The sequence below is a fragment of the Peromyscus leucopus genome, chromosome 9 (genome assembly GCF_004664715.2).
Source record: "Peromyscus leucopus breed LL Stock chromosome 9, UCI_PerLeu_2.1, whole genome shotgun sequence".
Classification (NCBI taxonomy): Eukaryota; Metazoa; Chordata; class Mammalia; order Rodentia; family Cricetidae; genus Peromyscus; species Peromyscus leucopus.
The window spans coordinates 112,586,089-112,610,870 of NC_051070.1; the positions used below are offsets into that span (position 1 = coordinate 112,586,089).

Sequence of the window (24,782 nt, forward strand, 5' to 3'; positions counted from 1 at the left end):
AGTGTTATAATGCTTGTTTGTTTTCCTGTATCACAGTTCTTATTGAGAAATGACTTATTCTTCCAAAAACATGGGAAGCCTAAAGCAAAATTTGGGTGACTTTGCTAGTTGTTGTCCTTTAAAAGAGAGAGCTGGCTCAGCAGTCGAGAGCACTGGCTGCTCTTCCAGAGGTCCCAGGGTTCAAGTCTCAGCACCCACATCCTACACAGGATCTGATATACTATTCTGGTTTTCATGGAAACCAGGCACACACATGGTGCACAGACATGCATGAAAGCAAGATTCTCACGTACATGAGAAACAAAACATAAATCCTTTCTACAGAAAGTATGTCTTCATTATCACCGTAGCTCCTGCTCTGTGCCCTCCTGTGCATACCCTGTTTCAACATCAATCTCCCTTCCACCCTCGTTCTTTTTCATGACTTCCATCATGGAGAGTCCCAGGGCTAACAGCCCTCAGAAGACTCCTGAATATCACTTCCTACACTCAGAAAGTCCATAACCTCTCCGCTGAGCATGCAAAGTATCCACTGTCTTGTTTGATCCTTCTTGTACATTTTTCCATCTACTCCAGGGCGCCAGTGGCAGACCCACCCTCTCTTTCGAGCATGCCTTGAATATTTCCCACTTTCTTGCTTTTTTCTCAAGCTTCTCACCTACTACCCCATCTGGTAAAATCACTTGCATATTTCTAGTCCTGAGCAAATACCATCTCACTCTCTGAAACTTCCCTGAGCTCCCCCCCCCCCCCGAATGCTCGCAGCACTCATAGATCCAGCCACCCTTTGCCACATACAAGGCCAAGTTTCAGTCTGCCATTCTAATCCACCTACTAGGTGAGGCTGCTTAGCTTCCACAAAGCATTAGAAAGCAGACTGGCTAAACTTCTCTGTTCTTAGTGGCTTCCTACCATGCTTTCTATTCCTGTTCCCATCTCCTGCACCAGCCAGGCATGAACTGTCCACAGGTAGGGTTTATGGAAGTCAGGGGAAGCTGAGAAGCTAGGATTCTCAAAAAAAAAAAAAAAAAACAGGGAGCATGAATTTCTTGCTGGATCTCGGAGAAGAGCAGGGAGAAGTCAGCCAGGATCCAAGGTTCCTGTGAACATGGAGCATCACACTGCTGTGTATAGAAAGAACTACAGAATCTTCCACACTACTCCCTCTCTCACTGCCTCGTGCCTCACACTGCACTCTGTGCACACTTCCAATACCCAAATTTCGGCCTCTGCATAGTTTAACTGCTTCACAACTCCCATAGTGTTTGTACTGTAATATTTATGGAGCGTCCACTGTTTGCAGGCACTGCTTGGAGAAGATAAGGCCTTTCCAGATAGAGTGAACAGACATCAAGCAAGTGGTAAGTGCATGTTCTGTGTTCCAGTGGGAAGCTTCAAGAATGTACTGTACAGTCCTAACCTGGGCTGGCTGGGCTCCAGCAAACAGCCAATGGAGGAAGTGACATTTAAACTTCACTTGACCTAGGAAAAAAATGAAGTTCTATCCATACTTCAAGCCTTACACTAAGATAAATTCCAGATGGTTCAAAGGCTTAAATTCAGAAAGTCAAACCATAAAAATACTAAAGGAATGTTCGTATCCTCTCAAAAATGCATATGTTGAAATCGGAGCCCACAAGGTGATATGATTATGAAATGGGGCCTTTTGGAAGTGATGAATGGGATTAATGCCCCTATAAAAGAGACCAAAGGAAATGTGTTTGTCCCTACTACATTGTAAAGACACAGTAAGAAGGTCCCGTGTACGGGTTAACAGCAGGACCTCAGTACACTGATAGCACTCTGACCTTTGCCAACCTCCAGAGCAGTTAACAAATAACTTTCTGTTAATTATAAGCTAATCAGCTGATGCTATTTTGTTATAAGAGCTGGAACAGACTGAGGAAGGTATTAAAACACTGAAGGAGGCCACAGACAATTGTCCTTACAGTCTTTTAGTATATAGAATTCTAATGACAAAAAATTTAGGCAACATTAGTAAGACTTAATATGATAAAAGTAAGCACAGTTTCTAAAATGCTTCTCCATTAGTAAAGCCAACAGTAATTACACAAATAAAAAGGAATGAACATTTAAAACTCAGACCAAGGATGAATTTCCCCAACATGCAAAGAACTCCTCCTACAAATCCATATGAAAAAGATAGGAAACTGAATACTATGTGGGAAGTATAAATATACTCCAGGATGTCCATTGGCACTCACAGTTAGACCAAAAGAAGTCAACACTAAACTTCAATGCCATTTTTGATTGTCCTGGTAATACCACAGAAGTGTTAGAAACATGCACTCTCGGTCGCTTGACAGACAAATGCCAATGTAGAGAGCAACTGGCAAAGTCCAGCAAGATGGCAAATGGATTGTCCCAGCAACTTCACATCCAGGAGCTTAACCTACAAATCCATCCATTCATATACATAGCACATAGCACCTTTTCATAGTTATCAATTGCAACTATGCAGGAAAAAAAGGACATGACCTACCTAGAAGGTTTTTAGAAGGCATCTAGCACAATGAAATAGTATACAAACGGAAAAGGAAAAACTATTTTGTGTTCAGATAGGGGAGATCTCAAATATATTTATGAAGGGGAAAACGCCAAAACAATAAGTATTACCTCATTTTCATAAGTACTATATATAATGACTGTTATATATAATCATTATATATTATATAAGATACTATCACTCTGCTTCTGTGTCTCAGGATGCATTTTCTATGGGCAGTCTTAGTTATGACAAAGTGCCTGCCTCAAAGCTGATATTCAATTACTGTCTGATAAATGTTTATAACATAAAACTACAGGAAACACATAGATGGAGAAATACCCTGAATCTGGGACCGAGCCTCTAAAAAGAAAAAAAAAAATCAGATCTTTTACTTCATGAACACAGAAAGGCAGTAGCTTAATTCTGTCTAAGCGGTTCCAAAAATTTTAAAATGTGTACCTATATGAGACAAATAAATACTGAATGAATTCTTTCATGTACACATTTAAGATTGCTGTCTTAAACATCAGATGAATTTTTATCTTCTCTGGCTATGTTTTCAACATTTCTGTTGAAAAGTCAACCTCTCAGTGGCCTAGTGAGGAGCCTGAAGACAACTGCAGTCACCCAGTTTTCTGACTAGAGAAACAATGTCAGCCATCTGGGTGGGGTCATCTCTTCTCTCTTGAACTCCCTGTTCTCACCTGTTACTGCTGGCATGAAATCTTTATCACAGCCAAACCACAACTAAAATCACTATCCTTTACATGTCTCTCTGAGCCTGGGCTGTGCTCCATGTTCAGTGAGAATCATGACCCCGGGCCTGTGAGGGATGAGCCATAACATAGATGTCTCTGTTTTACACATAAAGAGACTTGGATATGATATGCCTTGTCACATATACTAAATCAATGATGACACTAATTTTTGGAATGTAGTCTGTCTCTTTTCTAACAAGAGATAACAATGTAAAAAACTTAGGAATGAAATATTAATATGACATAATGCCTGGCTTAGGATAGACACACATGAAACCCAAGTGCCATGATTCTTTATCTGGCCAGGAATCCCTAAAGGGTCCCTACTTAGCATGCTTAGATGGTGCAAGAGTACCCACACTTAGCAGAGTGATAGGGTACCTATCTGCCAATTACCCAGTGAGTGTTTCTCACCAAGACCCATTTATTGCAGGTTATCAGGAGATTCTCCAGCTAGCAATTACTAAGACCAACTCATTCTCTGCACAGTAATTATCTGTGCGCAACCAGCATGCTGTCCTTGGAACCATCAAACTGACAAATGATTAAATAGCAGGGGCTCTGAAGTTAAATTTAAAACCTCTCTCTTCCACTTCAGCTCACACACCCCAGTTCAGCCACAAGAACATCCCAGTGACCAACGCCAAAGGCCAGGAGTGCCTATCCCGCTAGGAATGCTCCCATTTGCACGAGGTGGCGATTGTCTTGCCAGTGCCTTCCAACAAGGCTTCCCCAAGACCTGAAATGCCGATTTGCAAAGCAGTTCTCTGCGTGAAATTCTGCCCCACCCCATATCAAAGTATTTGCATTGTGTCTTTCCAGTTACAAACTGGAGCCTCATGCAAAGTAATTCATTACTTCAAAGCACTGTGGTAATCACACTCGCCCCCATCCTTGAAGAGAACTATCTTAAGCATAAGCAACTGTGCGTACAGCTCTTTGTACACCCAAAGGAGCCATGCTTATGCTAAGCAGGTTGCCAGCCACCAAAGCCCAGGAAACCAGCATTAAAGCACAGGCCCCACCTCATTATTCTTGGGCTGAAAAAAGCAGCCAGAGACTCCAAGGGAAATTCGTTTCCATTTCCAAGTCCTCTCTATAGTTTTTAAAACTCAAGTTTTACTATGAAAACCAGTCTCCAGAATGGACTGCGTTTCCAGGGGCTGGGAAGTTTTCTATCTCTAGTAAAACAGTTGTCCCAAGTGAAAAACCCACTGGGTTCTGGTTTCCCATCCTCCCTATCAGGCTTGCTGAAATTACAGTCCATTTCATCTATGGAATATTAGAAGATAGTAAAACCATCACAATCTCCCCCAAAGGAAACTTCCAAAACCTTTGTTATATATAAAAAATGACAAATTATTTTCTTCAGAGGCAGACGTGCAACATCCTTTCACTTTTAAACTGGTTCACAATACCAGTGGCTTCGCGGAGGCTCTGACAGGACACAGGACAGAAATTCCAAGCCCCTCACTGAATACGGAAGAAACATCCAGTCCCTAGGTCGTCAGGTTTCCCTACAACTTGAGCCAGCATTGTGGGTAATGAAGTGATAGAATTCACATTTCATAAGGGAGGCTGTATAAAGGAAATATGATATTATTTTTTCTAGAAAGTGATTTATAATAATACCGAGAAACCAATTTTTAAAATTCCTTCTCCATCTCCACATTTATAGGAAAGGCTAACTCATCTTGAGAGATTTACTATTTGCCGATATTCATCCATATGGTGGCACCAAGCAAATGCTCAGAGGAGGAGGAAGAATGGGGGAAAGGCTGGGGGGAGGAAGCAGCAAAGAGCTCTGCTAATGTGGCATCTCTCACTGTGGACGGGACCTGGGGAAGGCTTCCTGGAATGGACCTTTGCCATTGCTACCTCTCTATCAGATCTGCGCCTTAAGGAATGGCTTCACTTCCTCCCAGAAACAAAAGGAACAGCAAAAGGTCTCAGCTACTACATCACTTGTGTCCCCTCCATCTTCAGTGTGTTTGAGAGCCCAGAAAGAATGCTGGGATAGCAGCTCCGGCAAGAGCTAAAACCTGAAAACACCATGGAGCAGAAAAGTCCTTGGTTCCATAAATCAGAGCTGGCTCAGCGAACATTCGCCATGGCAAGTCCCACTGCAGCCCGTCTGGGTAGGTACAAGCACCCACCCCTGGCTACATCTCAAAGGTTCAAAATCATTTCTAAATATAGATCCTACTTCATGTCTGCAGAAGCTATAAATCAGGGGAAACAACTTTTTTTCCATCCCCAGTAAAATATGTGTACCCAAGGACAACTCAGAGGATTTCTGGCTTTCAACCAGCTTTGCTTGGGCATAAAATTTTCTGACACTTCACTAGAGACATCAGCATCAGTATAAGGTGGCTTTAAAGAGAGAAATTATTTTCTGACCTATGGATAACCCTTCAGAATAGACACCTGAAACCCAGTTTCTCTAGTTATTAGCATTGAAATAAGTTGTTTTTCTTGGGGACCAAATCCTTCCTTATAGGAAGTGCTAGACTTTGAATCAGTGAGCTGAGAGGTCAATTGTGTTTTGTTTCTATATTCCCATCAAAAAGGACTGCCAAGAACAGTCCAGGAAGAAGCAAAAAAGGGAAGAACAGAAGGCACAGAGGAGGGAGGGAGAAGGAAACAGGAAGTGAGGAAACTAAGTAGCTTGGCTAGGGATTCCCCCTGCTACCATTTTGTCTATGTTCTTCTGTTTTTTTTTTTTTTTTTTTTTTTTTCAAATGTTTAGTTTGATGGAAAAATCAATTATTTCTTTTCTTTGGGTTTCAGTCTAGTGCTACACATGCTGTCTAAACAGTCAACTGAGAACTCATGGGGATGAAGGAAGGGACCAAGAAAAGGGGGAGCAGACTAATAGAAGGTCCTTCCTTCAAGAGCACACATTCGAAAACTTCTCTGTGAGACAAAACACTGTGGTCCTAGAAAAAACACTTCAGGCTCAGGTGAGGGCCACTGGAAGGAGAAACACTTGGGTAGGCATTGGAAGGGCAACATCCATACCAGGCCACAAGTGGCAGGAGCAGAATGGTCACTGCCCCCAAGCTCACACGAAGGCAGAGGCTGGCTACACAGCAGCCAGGGCCACTCCCCCAAAGCCCCTGGGAAATACTCTCTCCACACCACATTTGGGAGGCAGCACATGGGACAAAACTGTCCAGCTTTCCACACTGAGGGACTTCTTGGAACTGGTACATGGGTAACTTTGGCTGGAGTAGTGGCAGATCTCACTTGGAAGTGGAAAGGATAGATGCTGGGGGAGAAAACCAACACTTTTACTCACTGGCTATGTTAAGATAGACAAATACTCAACTTTAGTCAACTCCAGTTTCTTCTTCTCTAACGGAAGAGATTACAGTCCCAACCTTAAAAGCGGTAATAAAAAGAGGTTACTATGCCAAATGTTATCATTTCAGTACTGGCATGTGGTGACTGTTATCTATAGCTACCATTCCTGTTTTTTTTTTTTTTTTTCTGTTTCTGTTATTATTCTTACTATGGTAATTATCAACCTGCATCATGAGCATTCAGAAGAGGAATATCATTCTTCAATATTAGGCCACTTTCATCAGCTACTCTCTAAAATGCCAGCACATACAACCCAGCCTAGCACACAGTAGGTCCTCACTATGTTATTAAGGATGAGATAGAACAAAGAATTGACCCCAGTGAATTGTGGGACAGTAAAAAAAAAAAAAAAAAAAAAGGGCTAGGTGGTTTTCATTTTATGTCTTGAGCAACAGGCCTCTGAAGTCTGGGAGGGGTGACTTCATCTTTTGATGGAAGAACAAGGGGTTGAAAGAGCATGGTGCTCAGTTGAGAGAAACATCACAAATAATTTATTTTGGTAGAAATGTTTGAAGTAACATTGCAACAATGACTTCTGCCTGCTGCCAGGTACCAGCCATCAGCTCAAGCCATTCACAAGAAGATGCATGATGTCCATCACCCACAGCACATTCATATGGGCATAACACATGATGCCCATATGCAGGGCAGATCCAATAAGATTTGTTCCAAAAGCAAATCCTTCCTCTCTGTGAGGGGACACTAAGGCCCAAACAGGGAAATATTTAAGAAAGGATCTAAAGGAAGCTGGAAGCTGGGAGAACTTTCTGGCTTTATTTGGTTGATACTTTGGCAGGAGTTTGAACTCCATCCCAAAGGATTGTTTCTTTTTTAGTCAATTCCTGCATGCATTTATCACAATAACCTTATCTGTCATAAGTCACATGCTAGAAATGAGCAAATCTTACATAAACCCGCCCCTGAGTATAATTCAAGGAGCCTACTAAATCTCTCCTGTTCCCACTGCGAAGTGTGCAAAGAGATTCTGCACAGAAGATGTGCTTACTGCAGTGGAGCCCCAAACAGGGTTAGAACATGACATGTGCACTTCACCAAACCCAAATCTAATACCTGTCCACCCGGGCTCAAGCAGAAGAGTTTAGAAAGGAAATGAGGTAATCTATGAACGCTTTTGCAGAGGAAAATTTCTCGTGGAGTTCAGAGCACATAGAAAAGACCAAGTGTTATTAACATTTCAAACTTCAGATTAAGAGGTGGAAACACGGATGGCAGACCACAAACTTCTAAGCTTAGAGAGGTGTATATATACACCCAAATGTGGGGGGGGGGCGCGGCATGTGCACACCACGCATACATACACACACACACACACACACACACACACACACACACACACACACACCTCAAGGGTAAGCCATACAAAGACAGCATATGGGCCAAAGATCCTGCAATCCATTCCATTGTTACATTTCATTTTATTTTGACTGGTAAACTGGAAGTAGTAGCAGGAAGAGCATAGCTATTCTGAGAGGTTGCCATAGCTTAAGAAAGACTTCCAAGTTTCTATAGACTTCTTCCTTGCCATAAGCTCAGGACTGTCCAATTCTTTCTACACTAGAAAGACAACATCACAATGATGGCCCATTTTCTCCTTCAGGTTCATTTGAAGCAATAGGTCAAATGCTACTAGAATGGTCTGAACCTCGATTTAGACTGTAGACTTTATCTACTAGATTTGGCAGGTGTATTTTGCCAAGCAAATCAGCACACACTACTGACTCTTCACTAGTTACTTCAAATTCCTGCCACCTGTCAATGTAGCATACTGGAAACAACAGCCCATGTTCATACACTAGGAATAAGAGAAAAACTGGAATAAGAGAAAAACTAAGTATATAGTCACAGTTACTGATACAAAGTGAGAGTGAAAAATAGAAGGCCCAGGCACAGAGACCGAGGTGAGAGCAAAGGAGGCCTGGTCTCAAAGGCTATTTTAATATCTAAAGGTGCAGATCAAGGGTAGCAAAGGGGAGAAAGGAAAGAGAGGCAGGCCGGGGGGAAAAGCTGGAAGCTTCATTCAGCGAGGGAATCCAAACCCTGGAGGATGGTTTGGATGCCAAGTGGCTAAGCCTCCTGCTCACCTCCCACTGTAAAATCTGTAATTCTGCAAATACGAATGCTGGTCTGGTTCACTGCAGGGTATAGAGGAGCCACTGGATCTTTGGAGATTACACTGCCATAGCTCTGTGCTACAGACTCTGATTAAAGCTCTGAAGAGAAGCATTTAAGACCAGAGTTTCCTGTGGACTGATGACATTCAGGCAGGTCTTGTGGCATCCACAGTGACTATTTAGGACCCAAGAGCCACCAGGGCTGGGAGCCAGTGGTGAGACAATACTGGTATGTGAGCAGGAGGCCTCATTTTGAAATTATCTGCTGCTGGTATAGGGTCATGGGGCTGGTGGCTTAGGGGGCAGAACAGAAGAGTGAGGAGCCTGCGTAAAGAGAAAAACTAGATAAAGCTTGTCTCTCAAAAGAGTTACTATACCAACTACAAACTTAGGGCGGGCCTTTTCATTTCCTTCTATATTTCTGAAGTCTACAAAGCCCCAAATCACACAACAAGCATCCTTTATTCAAACCATCATCTGGATGATAAAGAAATCACTGTTAAGCATTTCATTACTAATTTCATTAAATTACCATGTATTATTAAAAAAAAATAGACTCCTCGACTTGACAAAGGGAAAAAAGTATTGACTTGGACCTCTAACAGTAGAAGAATCCAAAGCTAGGATAGATTTTTCAAACAGAATATCGACTTTCCTTGTTAATCTTCAGGTTCACAGTCAACAATGAATCCAATTTTACACTTGTTTCTACATCCTTTACCCTACGTAAAGTATAATGTCCAGTCAATAAAAAAATGAAACAAGTCGAAACTGGAACAGTGACAGGAAGCAACATGTATGTACACAATGTAACTAACATTCCAATAATTTTCAAACGTGACTCTAAGAGAGCTCTATAGATCTTTCAAAACAGCGATTCATTGAGCACAGGGTCCAACTGGCTTGGTCGGAGCTGTCCCGTCAGTCATGATGTCACCTGTGGCGCGGAGGAGCTCTCTCACACCAAGCTGCACTTAGCGGCTTGCCTTGCTGTTCTCCCCAGCTCCACATTCTATCATCATGCCGTCTATTTTGGTGAACCGGTATAATGATCTTTCTTCTTGAACAAAGGCAAGCGGTGAGTGGAGGAGCTGGGGGGGCAGGGCGGGGCAGGGGGAAGGGGGAGGCGGGGAGAGGAAAACGGAAAGTACTGACCTGAGAGCCAAGCTGATTGGAGCAGGGGTGAGAGCAGCGGTGTGGAGACAAGCAGAGGGAGAGGGGAGCAAAAGAGAATAAAAGGAGGGAGAGGCATTAGTTTGTAACAGATAGCCAACAGACGGTCCATCAGCAGGTCTTACAACCACGTGGAGGGTACTGAAGCGAGGCTTATCTGACAGACACCCCCAAAGCTCTTCTGTTGTATATCGTGCATAAGAAACCCCTTCCTGCTCCCACACTCATCACACCAGCACAGATCGGACAGAGGACTGTTCCCGCCTCAGGACAGTGGCCACATTTTGACTTTTTTTAAAGAACTAATTTACAGAGAAAGCTCCTACCTACCTGTGTGCCCGTCAGTTTTCATATTTGATAAAACACAACTGAAATCACCAAGGCCTGGCAGGAAGTGGGTTGGTTGGAGACATCCTAAGAGATATTTCCTTCACTCCTAAAACCCAAAGGAGCTGAGCAATTTGGATTTTGGCTCAAGGATTCAAAGTTATATGTTTACAGGGCACTGTATCTAAGCAGTGAGCAAAGGCCCTGTGGGGAAGATTGATATTGGGATGCCTCCTTCCCATCAGCCTCCCCACAAGGACATCGAAACTTCCAAAGCAGAGAGTAATTCCTTTCCATTGAGAAAATGAGGTTCTGACTTTGCCACTGAGAATACCCAGATGCTTGTTAACTTATTTGTATGAGACTTCTAACATGCCCTTCCCACCGGTCCGAACAGTAGTCTCTAGTGGGAAGGAAAGCTTAGGAGGGAAAGTTATGATCATCTGCCAAGCTATGAGAAGCATGTAGTCGATGTTCATTTTGTTAACCTGTAAAATGCCCTTCAAAAAACAAAGTGGACACACAAAAGCAACGCCTGCCCAGCTACCTGCTCACAGGATCCTTGCCATTTTGTGTCGTGGTGTTGTTTTAAGGACACCACATAAGAAAGAAAAACAAATGCTTAGGATAAAGTCTAACCTAGAACATTTCAAACATAAACAATGTCAACTACTGTTGTGGAATATTTCTCTAACTATGCAAAGGTGTGCTGCATTTGTTTATGCTACATTTGTTTAACTGTGTAAAGGTATGTTGCATTTGTTTTACCTTGCCTGTCTAAGGCTCCTGATTGGTCTAATAAAAATCTGAGTGGCCAGTAGCTAGGTGGGGCTGACAGGTAGAAAGAATAAGGAGGAGGAGGAATCTAGGCATCATTCGAGGAGAGAATGAGGGAGAAAGAGAGGAAGACACCAGGGGCCAGCCAGGCAGCTGCCAGCCCACAGCACGGAGGAAACAGGAAAGTAGGGCATACAGAATAAAAAGAGGTAAAAAGCCCCAAGGCAAAAACACAGATGAAGAGAAACAGGTTAAATTAAGGTATAAGAGCTGGTGGGACAAGCCTAAGATAAGGCTGAGCATTCATAATTAATAATAAGTCTCCGTGTCATGATTTTGGGGCTGGCAGTCTGAGAAAGCCTGCCACAGGCTGCAGTGATAAAAATTAACGAGAAAATGTTCAAGTGTGCACATGGCGGGAGTGTTGCCTCAACAATGCTTCATAGTTCAGCTCCTCCGGGCGGCTGTTTTAGGATCCTACACGTGCCACGTAGCCAAGTCAGATCATGGCCATCCTGGGGACTGTGGCAACAAGGCACAGCTGCCATTTCTAATCCTTTGGAATCATAGGTAATTTAGCTGAGGACCTTGGCCAAATAGTAAAAAATCCTTAACTGGAATAGCTAACACACATTTAAGATGGCTCGGCCTTTCCCAAGGGACTCTTTCACAGGGTCACTCTGTGGTCTTTAGTCACTTGCTACTTGTTTTAAAGAAATTCCTTGGGCTGGAGAGATGGCTCTGTGATTAAGAGCACTGGCTGCTCTTCCAGAGGACACAGGTTCAATTCCCAGTGCCCACATGGTGGCTCACAACCATCTATTACTCCAATTCCAGGAGATCTAACACCCTCTTCTGGTCTCCTCAGGTACCAGGTGTACGTGTTGTACATACACATACAAGTAAGCAAAACACCGATACAAATAAAATAAAAACAAATAAACAACCCAAATATTTAAAACATTTCTTGCAATGCAGTGGTCAACAAAATTACTCAGAGGGGGAAAAAAGTGCTTATCAAAATAAGTAGAACTACCAGATTTCTCCCCTGTACTCTGAGGCTTTTAGAATATATTATCATACTCTAGAAATAATAACAAAGTTTAAGTTTACATTTACAAAGGAGTCCTGAAAGGCATCAAGGACTAATGTGTGTCAGCACATTATTGAGAAAATCAGAAGGGAAAATAATAGCTTCTTTCTCAACATTAGATAAGGTTCTGTTAGGCACCAAAAATCATTTCTCAATGTCCAAATGTCTGATGGTATTAGCCCTCCGTCCAGATAATTAAGCAGTACCTTGTCTTCCGTTCTGATGTTATGTCTTATGAGTGGAGCCTCCAGGGACCCCTGTTCCCCTCCATCGTCTAGAGGGATGTGGCTGAGGACTCAATTTGAGCTCTGAACAAACACCAGGAAAAGCCCTAAGAGATTTCAGATAATTATGCTAAAGGTCACCCAACTGATTCCTTCCCATGGGTGGGACACATGAAGGCCAGTGGTAGGAGACCTTGCTTGACAACCCGATTAACCTCTCTCCTTCTCGAGGCACCAAGGATTAACTATGAATCTAAATAAAGTCCGGAGAGTGTGATGAGCACCTACGCAGAGAGGCAATGTGTTTCACCACCTCCAAGGTTTGGCCAGCTGCTCAGTTGCGCAGTCTACATGACAGCTGACATCACAACAGAACAAAGACATCAGCCTGATTTTGACCAACTCTCAGGCTTGCTCCAGGCCATGGTCCCTATGGCCAACTCCTCCAGAGCAGCCCACAGTTGAGGCAGAAGCTTCCAGCTGGAACATCAGCATCCAGGACAAGAGTTCATCATGGGAGATGCACATCAGCTGAAGCATACCATGTACCTTAAAAAAACTGAGTCTATAATGGCTGATGAGAAACAGCATTCTTGTGGAACTAGAGAGTTCAATTCAATGCCGGCTGTATGCTATACAGAATATATCCATAGTGGAGAAACTTTTAAAAATGAGAAGATGAACGGAACAAGAAGATGAAAAAAAAACTACCCTCTGGGAGAGAAGCTAGCCCGTGTCAGGGCATCAGAGTCACTCTGAACCTCAACTATTTTGTTGCATGTGACAGAAGTTCTGGAACATTTTAGAACACGAGCTGCTTCAAAAAGAGGGCTCTTCGCTCTGGTAGGTCACATTACAAGCCAGAGACCACAAATTCATTTCAAGTTCAATATTTTGGTTTTCAAAATCACAAACTTAATTGCAAGCACTCTCCATGACTCCAAAATGGAGATATATGTCACAATGCTAAGAAATTGTTAGTTCTCAACATTATGAGGTATGAATTTTGTAGTTTCAGCCAGCAAACAGAGATACTAGCTGATGTGCAGAGGACTGCCTGACACAGTCGAGGAAGATGCTCTGCTGGAATGAATACACATGCAACCCAGCAGATAATGCTTCAGAAAGAAAGGCCAAGGCTGAGCCCGCTTTTTCCCAGGATAGTTTCCTCTGGATCTCCACCCCCATCTCCTTAGGGGCCCGGGCCGGGCTGGGGCTCAGACATTTCCCAGACTGTGTTCTACTGCTGGACCCAAGATGCAGGCAGGCAGAGACCTGGGACAGAGTCAAGCCCTAGCACATGTTTTATGAATTACAGTGCCTGGGAGGCATCAGCTTTAAGGAGAGGCAAACGCAGAGATAAAGAGAATGTGCAGAAAGTACATAAAGATAAATGCCTGTAAAATCACTGCGGCTTTAATGCTTTCCATATTGAAGAAATAAAACTGTGAATATTCTTGATGATTTAATGGCTACACAGCCCAACTAAGACCTGTTTGTCCAACTAGATAATTAAGCCATTTATATGTAAATGTTTATAGTAGCTGATCCTGATTTTCAATTACAGTTCTCAGAAACTGCTTTAGTGCAGAAAAATGCCTTCCAAACATGCAGTGCGTCACTTTCCCTCTCGTGGAAACTAATGATGAAAAGGCAGGGCTCTGGTGGCTGCGAGGCCTGCTCAGGAAGACCCCTCTGGCTCCCTATGACTTCAGCACTACTGGACAAGGTTGTCTATGTCGTGCCTCGGCAGAAAGTGTTGTTTTCAGTGGCTTGTTGGTCAATCATAGGTTTGAATTCTAATCATGAGTCTTCTGAGCTCTGCAATCTTTGGGAACTTACTGAACTTGTATAACTATTGCTTCCTCATATATAAAGTAGAGACCATGATAGTTTCTGTGGGTAAGATTAAGTCCAATATGATACTCCAGGTTAAGTGCTCAGCAGAGTATCTGGCACACAGTGTTCATAAAATATATAGACTTTATTACTATGATTATAATTGCATTTACTAATAATACAATTATCAGTGGCGTTGTCTAGGACATCATCCATTGGCATCACTGCTTCTTGGAGAAGCAGACTACAAATTGGTAAACCTGCACTATTGCTGCTTGTCTCTGACTACAGGATTAACAACCAGAAGGTTATTCAACTTTTCAATGTTTAGTTTCGTAACAAGAAGACACGGTTGTAAACTCTTTGTGATCCCATACTAGCTTTTTATTTCTTAAAAAAAAAAAAAAAAGATCCTGAAATGTAATTCCAAAATCGCCATGTATATAGATATATCTAAAATTAACCATGACCCAAGATTTTTAAGAACCAATAGACTGGCAGAACAGTCTTACACTTTAAGATTAAAATGGAGCTCTTAAAGATTTCTTTTTAATTTTTATTTATGCTTTAAATTTTTCTTTTGCATGCATGTGTTTTTGTGCATGTGCCACAGCATGTGTTTGAAGATCAGAGGACAAGGCTCCCTCCTTTCATTAAGTGGGTCCTAGAAATCTAACTTGGCTGAGTGGCAGACACCTTTACCTACTAAGCCATCTTGCCAACCTGGCCTTGAAGATTTTAATTTGCATAGTTACCTCATTAAAAAAGAACTCTGCCTTAAGTGCTAAAATTAGTCACACCAAATCAAACTTAATTACAGCATCAACAAAAAAAGACTAAGATTATTAAAAGAACTATTCATAAATTTGGTGTTTGGATAATCAAATACAATGTTGAAAATGTTGCTGAAATTTTACTGTGGATAATCTGTCCATTCAATGCCATCAGTCACTACTGAGAATTCATTTGTTTTGGCTTTTCGCTCTTCATAGTGAGGTTAGTGTCCCACCTTATATGAAAACTGGGTGGAAGAAAAGCAGAATGCATGTTACTAGGCTGTAGACATTTAGCTTTCACAGGATTCATGGCCACAGTGCTGGCCCATAGCAGATGCAAAATCTGAACCCAGGTCTTTCTTTAGAAAAAGCCCATTATCATTCTTGTACGGCCACAGAGACTACTCTGCACATGTCTTGAAGTCCTTTAGTACCTCACAAGTATCTCTGTCCAAGCTGGCGAACATTCACTGATTTATTCAAAATTGGCTGATCTCTTCCATATGGACTGAATCTAGGGAAACAAATTCCACCTTATTGCAGAACCAATGAGAAGGCCTTGGCAGTTATATAGAGCTACCCAAGAGTGTGCAGAAAGTCCTTTTCTTACAGAAGTATAGGAAAAAGCATTAGCAATAAGCTTATTTTTAGTGACCAGGCTACACATTAATATAATACAGGTATGGTTTATCTCAAAATCTAAAGACGTTGGAAGCCTGTTTTAGATTCATTGTTTTAGACTGAATTTTTTATCATGTAGACTTAACTCAAGCATATTTAATTCCATCTATTTTTCCAAATAGTCTGAGATCCTCTTAAAAGATAAATTTCAAGGAAGAATTTGTTGTGGTGTGCCAAAAGACATCCAAAAAGACATGAGGCCCCTTCCTCTTATCTTGAATGAAGAAATTCCAACTATATTTCTCCACATTCTCTTTTGCTTGTGACAAACCAAAAGCACAAATGTTCATTTTTAATGGGAAAGAACTAAGGTTTCAGATGGTCAAAGCCCCAATTTTTGCATTCTTTGCTGGCATAAGTACTGTATCAGAGATGCCCCTCAAGAAAGCCAAGCACTGTTTTCCTAGACACTGAAGAGGTCCTTGGCCCCCAGAAGACAAGTCAGGTGCCCATGTAGTATTCCACAGAAACACAACATCCTCCCTTGCCTGCCAGGCTATAGTCCTCACAAACGACTTCTTCCCAACTTGCGATGTGAGTTTAAGAGTGTGCATTTCAAATAGACTACAACTCAGAATGTACGCCAAGCCATCAACATGTGCTCGCCTCTGACAACTCTAAGACACAGAACGTACCTCTCAAGTTCTGCAATCTTCTTGTCTTTGTCATTCTTCTCATTCTCCACCTCCTTGAGGATATCCAGCAACCTGTCCACTTCTGCCTGCGCCTTGCCACACTCATCACGGTAGTATGATGCTTCTTTGTCAAGCTGTTTCAGTCGGTCTGCAAACTCAGGATGCATCCTGGAGTCATCTTCAATATTATGTGCCTTCAACATTACATTTGTAAAGAATGTAGTTAAGATGATGATTTAGAATAACAGGTGGTGTAGTCACCAATGGCCCAGAAAGTAACTTTGGAGAGAAAATAACCAACAAGAATTATGGGTATTCTGTCAGTGAGAAGGCAAACTGGGGGGGGGGGGGCATGTATTTCAGCTACGTCAGATAATATCGACTTTAAAGTAAATGATAGTTTCCCATGGGGAGGTTCTTCTACTACTGATACTTTGTTATGTTAAATTTGGCTACTTTTGACTTTTCCTTTTCATCAAAATGTATGAGACAGGTAAAAGAAGAGACTGGTGTCTTTGTTCTTGTTCATTCAGGAAGAAAGATGAAGACAATACAATTCCTCACAAGACAGTTTACATCAAATGCTTCCATTTCCAACTCGAGAATTAAGAGGCAGAGTGGTAAATTGTTTGCCAAGGCCCAGGAAGGGCACATGTAGAACCAGGCCGCCGTTAGGAGACCGGTTGACTGAGCACCGAGCATATCACCCTAATGAGAAATACCAACAAAAGTAGCTTGGAATGAAGACTTCTGGAAGTAAGAGGAAGGGCTTTCTAGCTAACAGTCATACCCATAAATTCTTATTTACTTGAAGAGTTTTAACCTAAACCATGAGGAGATGAGGTTGGTCATGAACAAGCACACAGACAAGAATCTGCAAACACATGCATGAGTGGATAGCAGCTGTACACATCAGAACAGACACAGTCAAGAACGAGCAACATCACTGTAGAATAATTTGCAGCCAAAGTATTTGGAGTTTTGTGTGCATGTATGTGTAATATAGTTGTGTGTGTGTGTGTGTGTGTGTGTGTGTGCGTGTGCGTGTGCGTGTGCGCGTGCGTGTGTTCCCGCGCGCGCGTGCACACGTGTGCATTATGGATTATTTTTCCCAAAATAAACTTTTGGCTGAAATATTCCCAGACAGATGAAGGAACACTGCACTGCAATGTTTTGCCTACCCCTTGTTTCCCTTTATTCCTAATTGGCTTCATCAAAGAGCAGGCAGGGAGAAAACAAGCAGTTTAACAATGGTACACGTTCAACATAGAAAGTTCAGAGAAGTCATACATGTATGGTTCTCCAGAAAATCCGCGAAATAATAAAACATCAACAACTGATTAAACTTAAGTTGTTTTGCTTTCCAGCTACATGGAGCACATCTCCACTGTGCTTTTATGCGCTTCTTCTTCTTTTTTTTTTTTTTAATTTCAGGGAAAAAACAAGGCAAGCAAGCTACAGGTACTGTGGAGTTAAATGGATCATGCATGGTTAGAAAGAGTAATACTAGTACTACTGCTAGAAGGGTGACAGTCTTTGCAATGGTTTAATAAAAAAAATTCAAAAATTAGTATAAATAAAATAAATTTCTTACTCATGACAAAATCATTTTAAATAATATTTTTGCATGTAACATATTATTTAAGCATGAGGATAAAGGGGAAATAATTTTTCATTTTCTTTAAGATTTCCTTTAGAAATAAATTCAACTATGAAAAAGAACTTGTAAAAATCCATCAGTCCAACACACTATTAAAAACTGGTTACTCCCTTTTACCAGCAAACCTCAAAAGCATTTTATTCTCATCTAGTGTGCACTCTGGGCCTCTTTGTAACAGATTATTATACTTTTTAATTATTAGTAAAAAAAAAAAGATACATGAATTAATGTGCTTTTAGGAGTTTGTTCCTATAATAATTATATCTTTATATAAGGTAATTAATATTTAAATAGCTTAACATCTACTCTCATAATTTAGAGAAGGTAATTTCAGTTTAAAATGAACTAACTACATACTTCTATCTGTGGCAGAAAAACATAGTTTTTAAATAGTTAAAATATATATATATATTTTATCTCTTTCCATTGTTAGACTGACTTACCAGTATATTACAACTAAAAATCTTTTTGTATCATTCTCAAACTCTCCAATCAGTGCCATTAAGATCTCAAAAAACAATTAATAAACTAAGTAAAGAGTAATTAGAAACATGAATAAACATATTTTAGAGTTAAAATTTCTTTCCCATCTCTTATGTTTAATATTGACAAAGGGTTAGCAGTTATCCATGATAGTCCATTATTTTAAATTATTTGGATTAGTATTATTTTAATGAGCAAATAAATAATTAGTAGCCATGAGATATCAGTTCTAAATCTCAATTTGCCCTGTCCTATGTCAGGAGGCAAATCAAACAAACATACTTTCTAAGGATGATGAAAAACTATAAAATGACAAACACCTACAAGATAATATTCATGTTCTGGTACAACAATTATTTTGTAATAATTCCAGGCATAAGACTTGTTGTCCAGCTAGTTTAATAGGTTTGTTCAGTTTTCATCAACACACACATTAGAGAAGCCTCTGGGGTAGGTTTAGGAAGAATGGACAGCCTGTTCCTGATAGGTATTCATGTCCTTTGTTTGATTCTGAGGATGACAATCAAGGCCAGTCTTTAACAGCGGGTGAAATTAGATGTTTATATGCTTTTCAGCCAAATAAGTGAGTATGGATAAAAGACTCATGGGATGCATAGACAAACAGAAACCTAGGGGGAAAACAAAAGCCTGAATATTGAAGGTACCACTGATGACTTCATCTAATGCTAAAGGTAGATCATGTTATTAAAGCCCATTGGCAAGTTCATAGCTTGCCTAAATCTGTTAGATAAAACTTGGAAATGCTAATAAGCCTTCCTTTTTAAATGACTATGTAGCTTTCATGAATACCAGTGTTTAAAATCCATCTCTCTATATCCCACACATGAATACTGATTTCAAGAAAAGGAATTTATGTCAGACTACCTTCAATCCTAAAGAAGAATTAACTCTTAGAGGGGCTTTTTGACAGGCATGGAAACAGAGAGCATCATAAAACGCTCACATAAATAGAAAGCTTTAAGAAAGAGTCACATAAGAACACAAGGAAACTCTTCCTTGGATCATTGCTTAGGGTTCATGTAATGAAATGACAGTTCCTAACAACTAGGAAGATCTGTTGAGTCCCCAGGCCAGTCTAAGAAAAAAAGGCAAAAAAAAAAAAAAAAATTCCTGACAGGTATTAGAGTTAAGTAGCTCTACTCAACATGCATTGCAACTGTGTAGAGGACTGGCTGGACTTTTTAGTCAGGAGGCAGTGAAAGTGCTGTACTGATCCATTGCCATGGGTCCAGTGCCACACACCAAAAGCTAAGGGAGGAAACCGGATGAATAGAGCTAATGCGCCCTTCAAAGTTCTAAGGTAAGAACCACCTCTAAAGATGGAGAGATAAGTAGACGGTTACTTTTTCAAATTATGACAAAAGGTGCTGCATCTACACTAGATGTAGCCTAACACATCCTAGCTACTGCAGGCAGAACATAAAAGGATTTACATTTCAATATAGCACCATTGTAACAAACTACTACCATGGCATCATTCTTCTGTATTCAAGACTTAAGTGAAAATGGACAGCAATCATTTCTTCTTAAGGACCTGATGGTACAACAGGAGCTTGTCCAGCTGAGAACTGGACTATTCCCTCCTAAGGCACATCAATTTTGTTTCTACTTTAAGTAATCAGGAATCTAATTCTTGAAAATACAGACTGGTATTATATTTTTCAGAATTTGTTTATCATGAATATGGCCAAGAATACTTTCACAAAAACATTCCTCCAGTTACTAAATATTCATTTATTTGTTAGCATAAATATTAATTTTTTGAGGTCATTAAAGGCAAATCTAGGTATCAAGTTCTGTCTCAAACATTTCTAGACTCCTTTGGAGCAATTCTCAAGGGTTCTGTAGAAAAACAGAATATTGGTAAAGGACAGGACAGAAATGTCAGTCTTACATGCAAGTCCTGTAAGTTTAGGGTTCTCAACACTATGTCTCTTGGATTTATAAAAATTTATATAAATTCCCCTATAAATGGCAATAAAAACATGGGTGGAAGTCTCACTAATGTGGGCCACAGCATTTTGACATGAACTGACTTTGAAAGCCTGGATAAAGTGCAAGAAGAAGCTGATACTGACTAGGATGAGCAGTACACTGTGATACCTAGCCGTTATCATAAGGAAAATTTCCAGAACTGTATCAGGAACAAAGCAGGACTTTTAGCTAATTGGTGTATCTCAGTCAAGGAAAAGAGTGATTGGCTTCAAAGTAGGGAGCTGGCAAGTGTCATATTCACACATCTCAAGCTTATTTGCACTTAATCTTACAAAGGTTGGACACTGATTATTTTCAGTGAAGTACTAGTCCACAGTTTCAGATGTCTAAGAAGGACAGCATTAACTTCAGTCCAGACCCCTGCTAGGACACAAGGCAGGGGACTTATAATTCACTTTGAATATTATATAACACTCCCTTGAAAATGGACCCTATCAATTTTTAATAAAAAATTATTTCCCTCAGAAACAATGATTAGTTGTAACCATAAAGTACAAGCCAATTGTTAGGTAATGAAGCTGTTGATTTTTCATCCCTGCTGCTTCTAGACTTCAGCAGTAATTTGCTAAATTTATGCACTGTGAAAATATGATTCTCAGTTACAGCACTCTGCTTTCTCAGTGTTCATAGACAGGATTTTCAACATTCCTTTCAGATCATAACAGCAGGATAGGGTGTCAATAATTTTAGACATTGACATAATTCTAGGTTATGAATGAAATAGACTCATTAAGGTTTATAGAACTATGACATATTATAAAACTTAAATTTTAATTCAAATAAAAATGAATAAATACCAGACATAATTATTAGCCTTAAGTAATATATTTTGAGAGCAATAATGATATATATAGGAATCTTGTGTTTTGTTGTTCTAAAGGAAATTATTCTTTTTAAAATTCAAACTAACTAAATTCATAGCATTCGTAATCAGCATATTAGAACTCTGCCAAAAATTTCTTTTTATAGATAAAACAAATATGATACATATAAATATAAACAAAAACTCCAAATATCCACAAAAATAAAAAAGCATATACTAAGCACATTTTAAGATCCTTCAAATAAAAATGTAATTATTAACATAATTCCTCTTAAATCTGGAATTTCTGAAAATTAGCAACATAGAGAACTAAAGGTATTATCTAGATATTCTGAAATAGAACATAAAGTAAATCATGTCATTTGGAATATTATTTGAGTTGACATTGAAAGACTGTGTCATTTGTTAGACATGTGTTTGTGTACATGCATGTGCTCGCATGTACCATCTATATTCCCTGAATTATATCTTAAATAGTTATAAATAGTTGTAGTTTTCTACCATGCCACAGAATATTTGTTTAAGAGTGAATCAAATAGTGTTCAGAAATAGGCTTTCAAAAAGGATGCTAAGGCTAAACAATGGTGGTGGAGACATTTATAATCACCACATCATATCCCTGGGAATGCATAGTTCCGAAAGGACATACTTAAACAAGAAGGTCTTCCTGAACATTAAGAAGATGTTTTCCTCTATATAGTATGGAATCATGCCTGAGTTTTGTTGTTATTGCTTTTGTTTCTTTTGTAAATCTTTAAAGAAAATGCGAGTCCTGCACAAAGTAAGTTTACCAGAGATAGGATTTCAATTGGATAGTGACTGGCCAGGGAAATCTCATGGGAGCAAATCAAAGGGGTTTCCAGTGCACCCCTGCCAGCAGCAGGGTTACCTCAGTGCCCCATAGCAACAGGGTATTATACAAAGCATTCAATGTGCCCAGAAAGGCTAAATATTATTTTAAAATGTATGAAAGACTCCTGGACACCATTTCCAAGGATACTAAGGCTAGAATCAAGACAGCATTTGAGACCAATGATAAACTCTATTTCTTGTCTAGCATTAAAACTAAGGGAAGAAAAGGATTCAGCTGAAGTTAAGCTCCATATATTTACCATGACAGGACAAAACTCCTCCAGGATCGGAGGCTGGCAGTTAAGTGAAGAAAGGTTATTATTAGGAGAAGTAATAAGGACTCAAAGGCAAAATTTTAAGTTCCTATGAAATGACATTAGCCCGTTATTTATCAGAATGGAGCAGCTACAGTAAAAGAAAAGAAGGTAAATGTTTTGTTTGTATTCCAGAACATATTTGCAGAAAGACTTCAAGCCCAATCCTTATTTACCCTGAGTGTAGACACATGGATTTATTACTAACTGTAGAATGTTTTCTTTTTCTTTTTTTTTTTTTGTTGTTTTGTTTTGTTTTTTTAAGACAGAGTTTCTTTGTATAGCTTTAGCTGTTCTAGAACTTGCTTTGTAGACCAGGCTGGCCATGAACTCACAGAAATCTGCCTGCCTCTGCCTTCCAAGTAGTGTGATTAAAGGCACGTTGACACCACACCCGGCTTATGTATAATCTTCTTATGTATTTGAAATGACTATAGTAAATTTAGTAGAAGTGTGAAAGTGGCCATATTCAAAACACACACACAAGAGCAAAAACTTCCTGGGTATCAATATCTGGTTAGAAAACAAAAGGAGTTGCTGTAACAGCTTAAAAATTATATATGTGCATATGCTTCGCCTATAATAGAAACATGTCAAAACTTCACTATAGAAAACCACTTTTAAAAAAAATTGGATCATGTTTATAAGTGTCAAGAAATGATATTAGAAATGTATCATTGGCTCAAAATTATCATAAAGGATGAATATAACTCAATATAACCAGCAACTGTGATTTTTAATTGACAAAGTGACCCTGAAATTTACCTGGAAGGTTAAAAATAAAAAGCCAGGGACTCGCAAACAAGAGAGGAGAAAACTAGGCAGAATCAACCTAGAATGTACTCCACTAGACGTTTAACTATCAGTCACAAGAGCTAAGATTCTGACCCACCAGCAAGAGACACAGCTAAAACTGAACTGTAGCATAGGAACTGAGACCTGTATCCCTTCAAGAGTGTAATACACAGAACAGTGGCTCAAAATACAGATGGTACGAAGTGTATTGATATTAAAAAAATAGCATCAAAAAATTTAATACATGTGAGTGAAATCAGAGAAGGACGTCAAAGACTAAAGAACATGAGGAAATTCTAAAAAATAAAATAAAATAAAGAATCCCACTGGTCAAAAGCTCCCAAACAATTCTATTTATTAAAAATTAAATGAAATTGTCATAATATGAGAAAACGGTACTTATAGAACAGAAAACAACTCACATGGACCAAAGAACAAACCAGAAAATTAAAGACAAGAACTTAAATGGCCACAGAAACTAATTTCCACAAGAAGCATGAAGCTTCTTCAAATATGTATTTGAACCCAAATCACATTAGTAATTAAAGAGAAAAAAAATTGATCTAGAGATTTCTCAAATTATGTAAAATGACAATTGTTGGTGTGGGCCAGGGTGTGATCAAAAAGCCACAAGGGCACATGTAATCAGTGCTGGGAAAAGCCTCTCTGAAATACAACTGAGTAAGAACCATTGAGATAGCCTTACCAACCAAGATTGCCGGTTCAGGATTTCATTCTATGAAAGAGGGAAAGAGAAAGGAAGAGAAGGGTAGAGGTGAAGAGGGGAAGGAAGGGGAAGATGGATGGGATAGATGGGTAGTGGGAGACCTGTCACAGCTTTATTTGTAGAACTGACAAAACAGGGATAAGTGTGATCAAAGCCAGGGTAATAAATAGACTAGAAAATATATAACCATTAAGAGTATTCTGGCAAAATAATTAATTGCATGAGGGAATTCTAATGTTTTATTGTAAGAAAATAAGATACAAAAACTGAGCAGACATTTTGGTATAACTTGGTGACAAAAAGGTATAATGTAAGAAAAAAGAAGGGAAGAAGGAAGGAAGGAAAGAAGGAAAGAAGGAAGGAAGGAAGGAAGGAAGGAAGGAAGGAAGGAAGGAAGGAAGGAAGGAAGGAAGGGGAGGAGGGAGAGAAGGGGGGAGGGAAGGAGGGTGGGCAGGCGGGAGGGAGGACAGGGGAAGAAAATGAAGAGAGAAAGAAGAGAAACATCCTCCACACAAAGGTGCCTAGCGAGGGAACATGTACACACCACATTCCTCCTGGCTACATCTGCAGTGAGTGGTCCTCTTGCTTTTTATCCTCTCCTACATCCTTCTTTACTTTTTCAATACCATGGCCATATATTACTTTTATAACTCAGAGAAACTTAGTCATTTTTAAGACTATTAAGGGTAGAAATCCCATCAAGCCACATCCCTAGCAAACTATAAAAAAAAAAAAAAAAAAAAAAAAAAAAAAAAAACTGCATCCTGAGACTATCTGCAGACAGGGGGAGTTAAAGTGAGGAGAGCTGGCTATATTCCCAGG

General features: G+C 39.9%; 1 protein-coding gene across 25 annotated transcripts in view; it reads right to left on the reverse strand.

Annotated features, from left to right (window-relative positions):
* The window catches only part of Erc2 (ELKS/RAB6-interacting/CAST family member 2), an 893,602-nt gene that overhangs the window by 425,317 nt on the left and 443,503 nt on the right, over positions 1 to 24,782 (reverse strand). For 21 of the 25 annotated variants that reach the window (XR_003735931.2, XR_003735930.2, XM_028882478.1 and 18 more), the window contains 2 exons: positions 16,291 to 16,484; positions 9,921 to 9,932 (listed from right to left, as the gene is read on the reverse strand). Coding sequence is in view for 23 of the 25 variants with exons in the window: in XM_028882478.1 (XP_028738311.1) it covers positions 9,921 to 9,932; positions 16,291 to 16,484 (206 nt within the window). In the remaining 2 variants the exon portion in view is untranslated. The remainder of the gene's footprint in view (positions 1 to 9,920; positions 9,933 to 16,290; positions 16,485 to 24,782) is intronic. The other 4 variants (XM_028882471.1, XM_028882463.2, XM_028882458.2 and 1 more) reach the window with 1 other exon arrangement.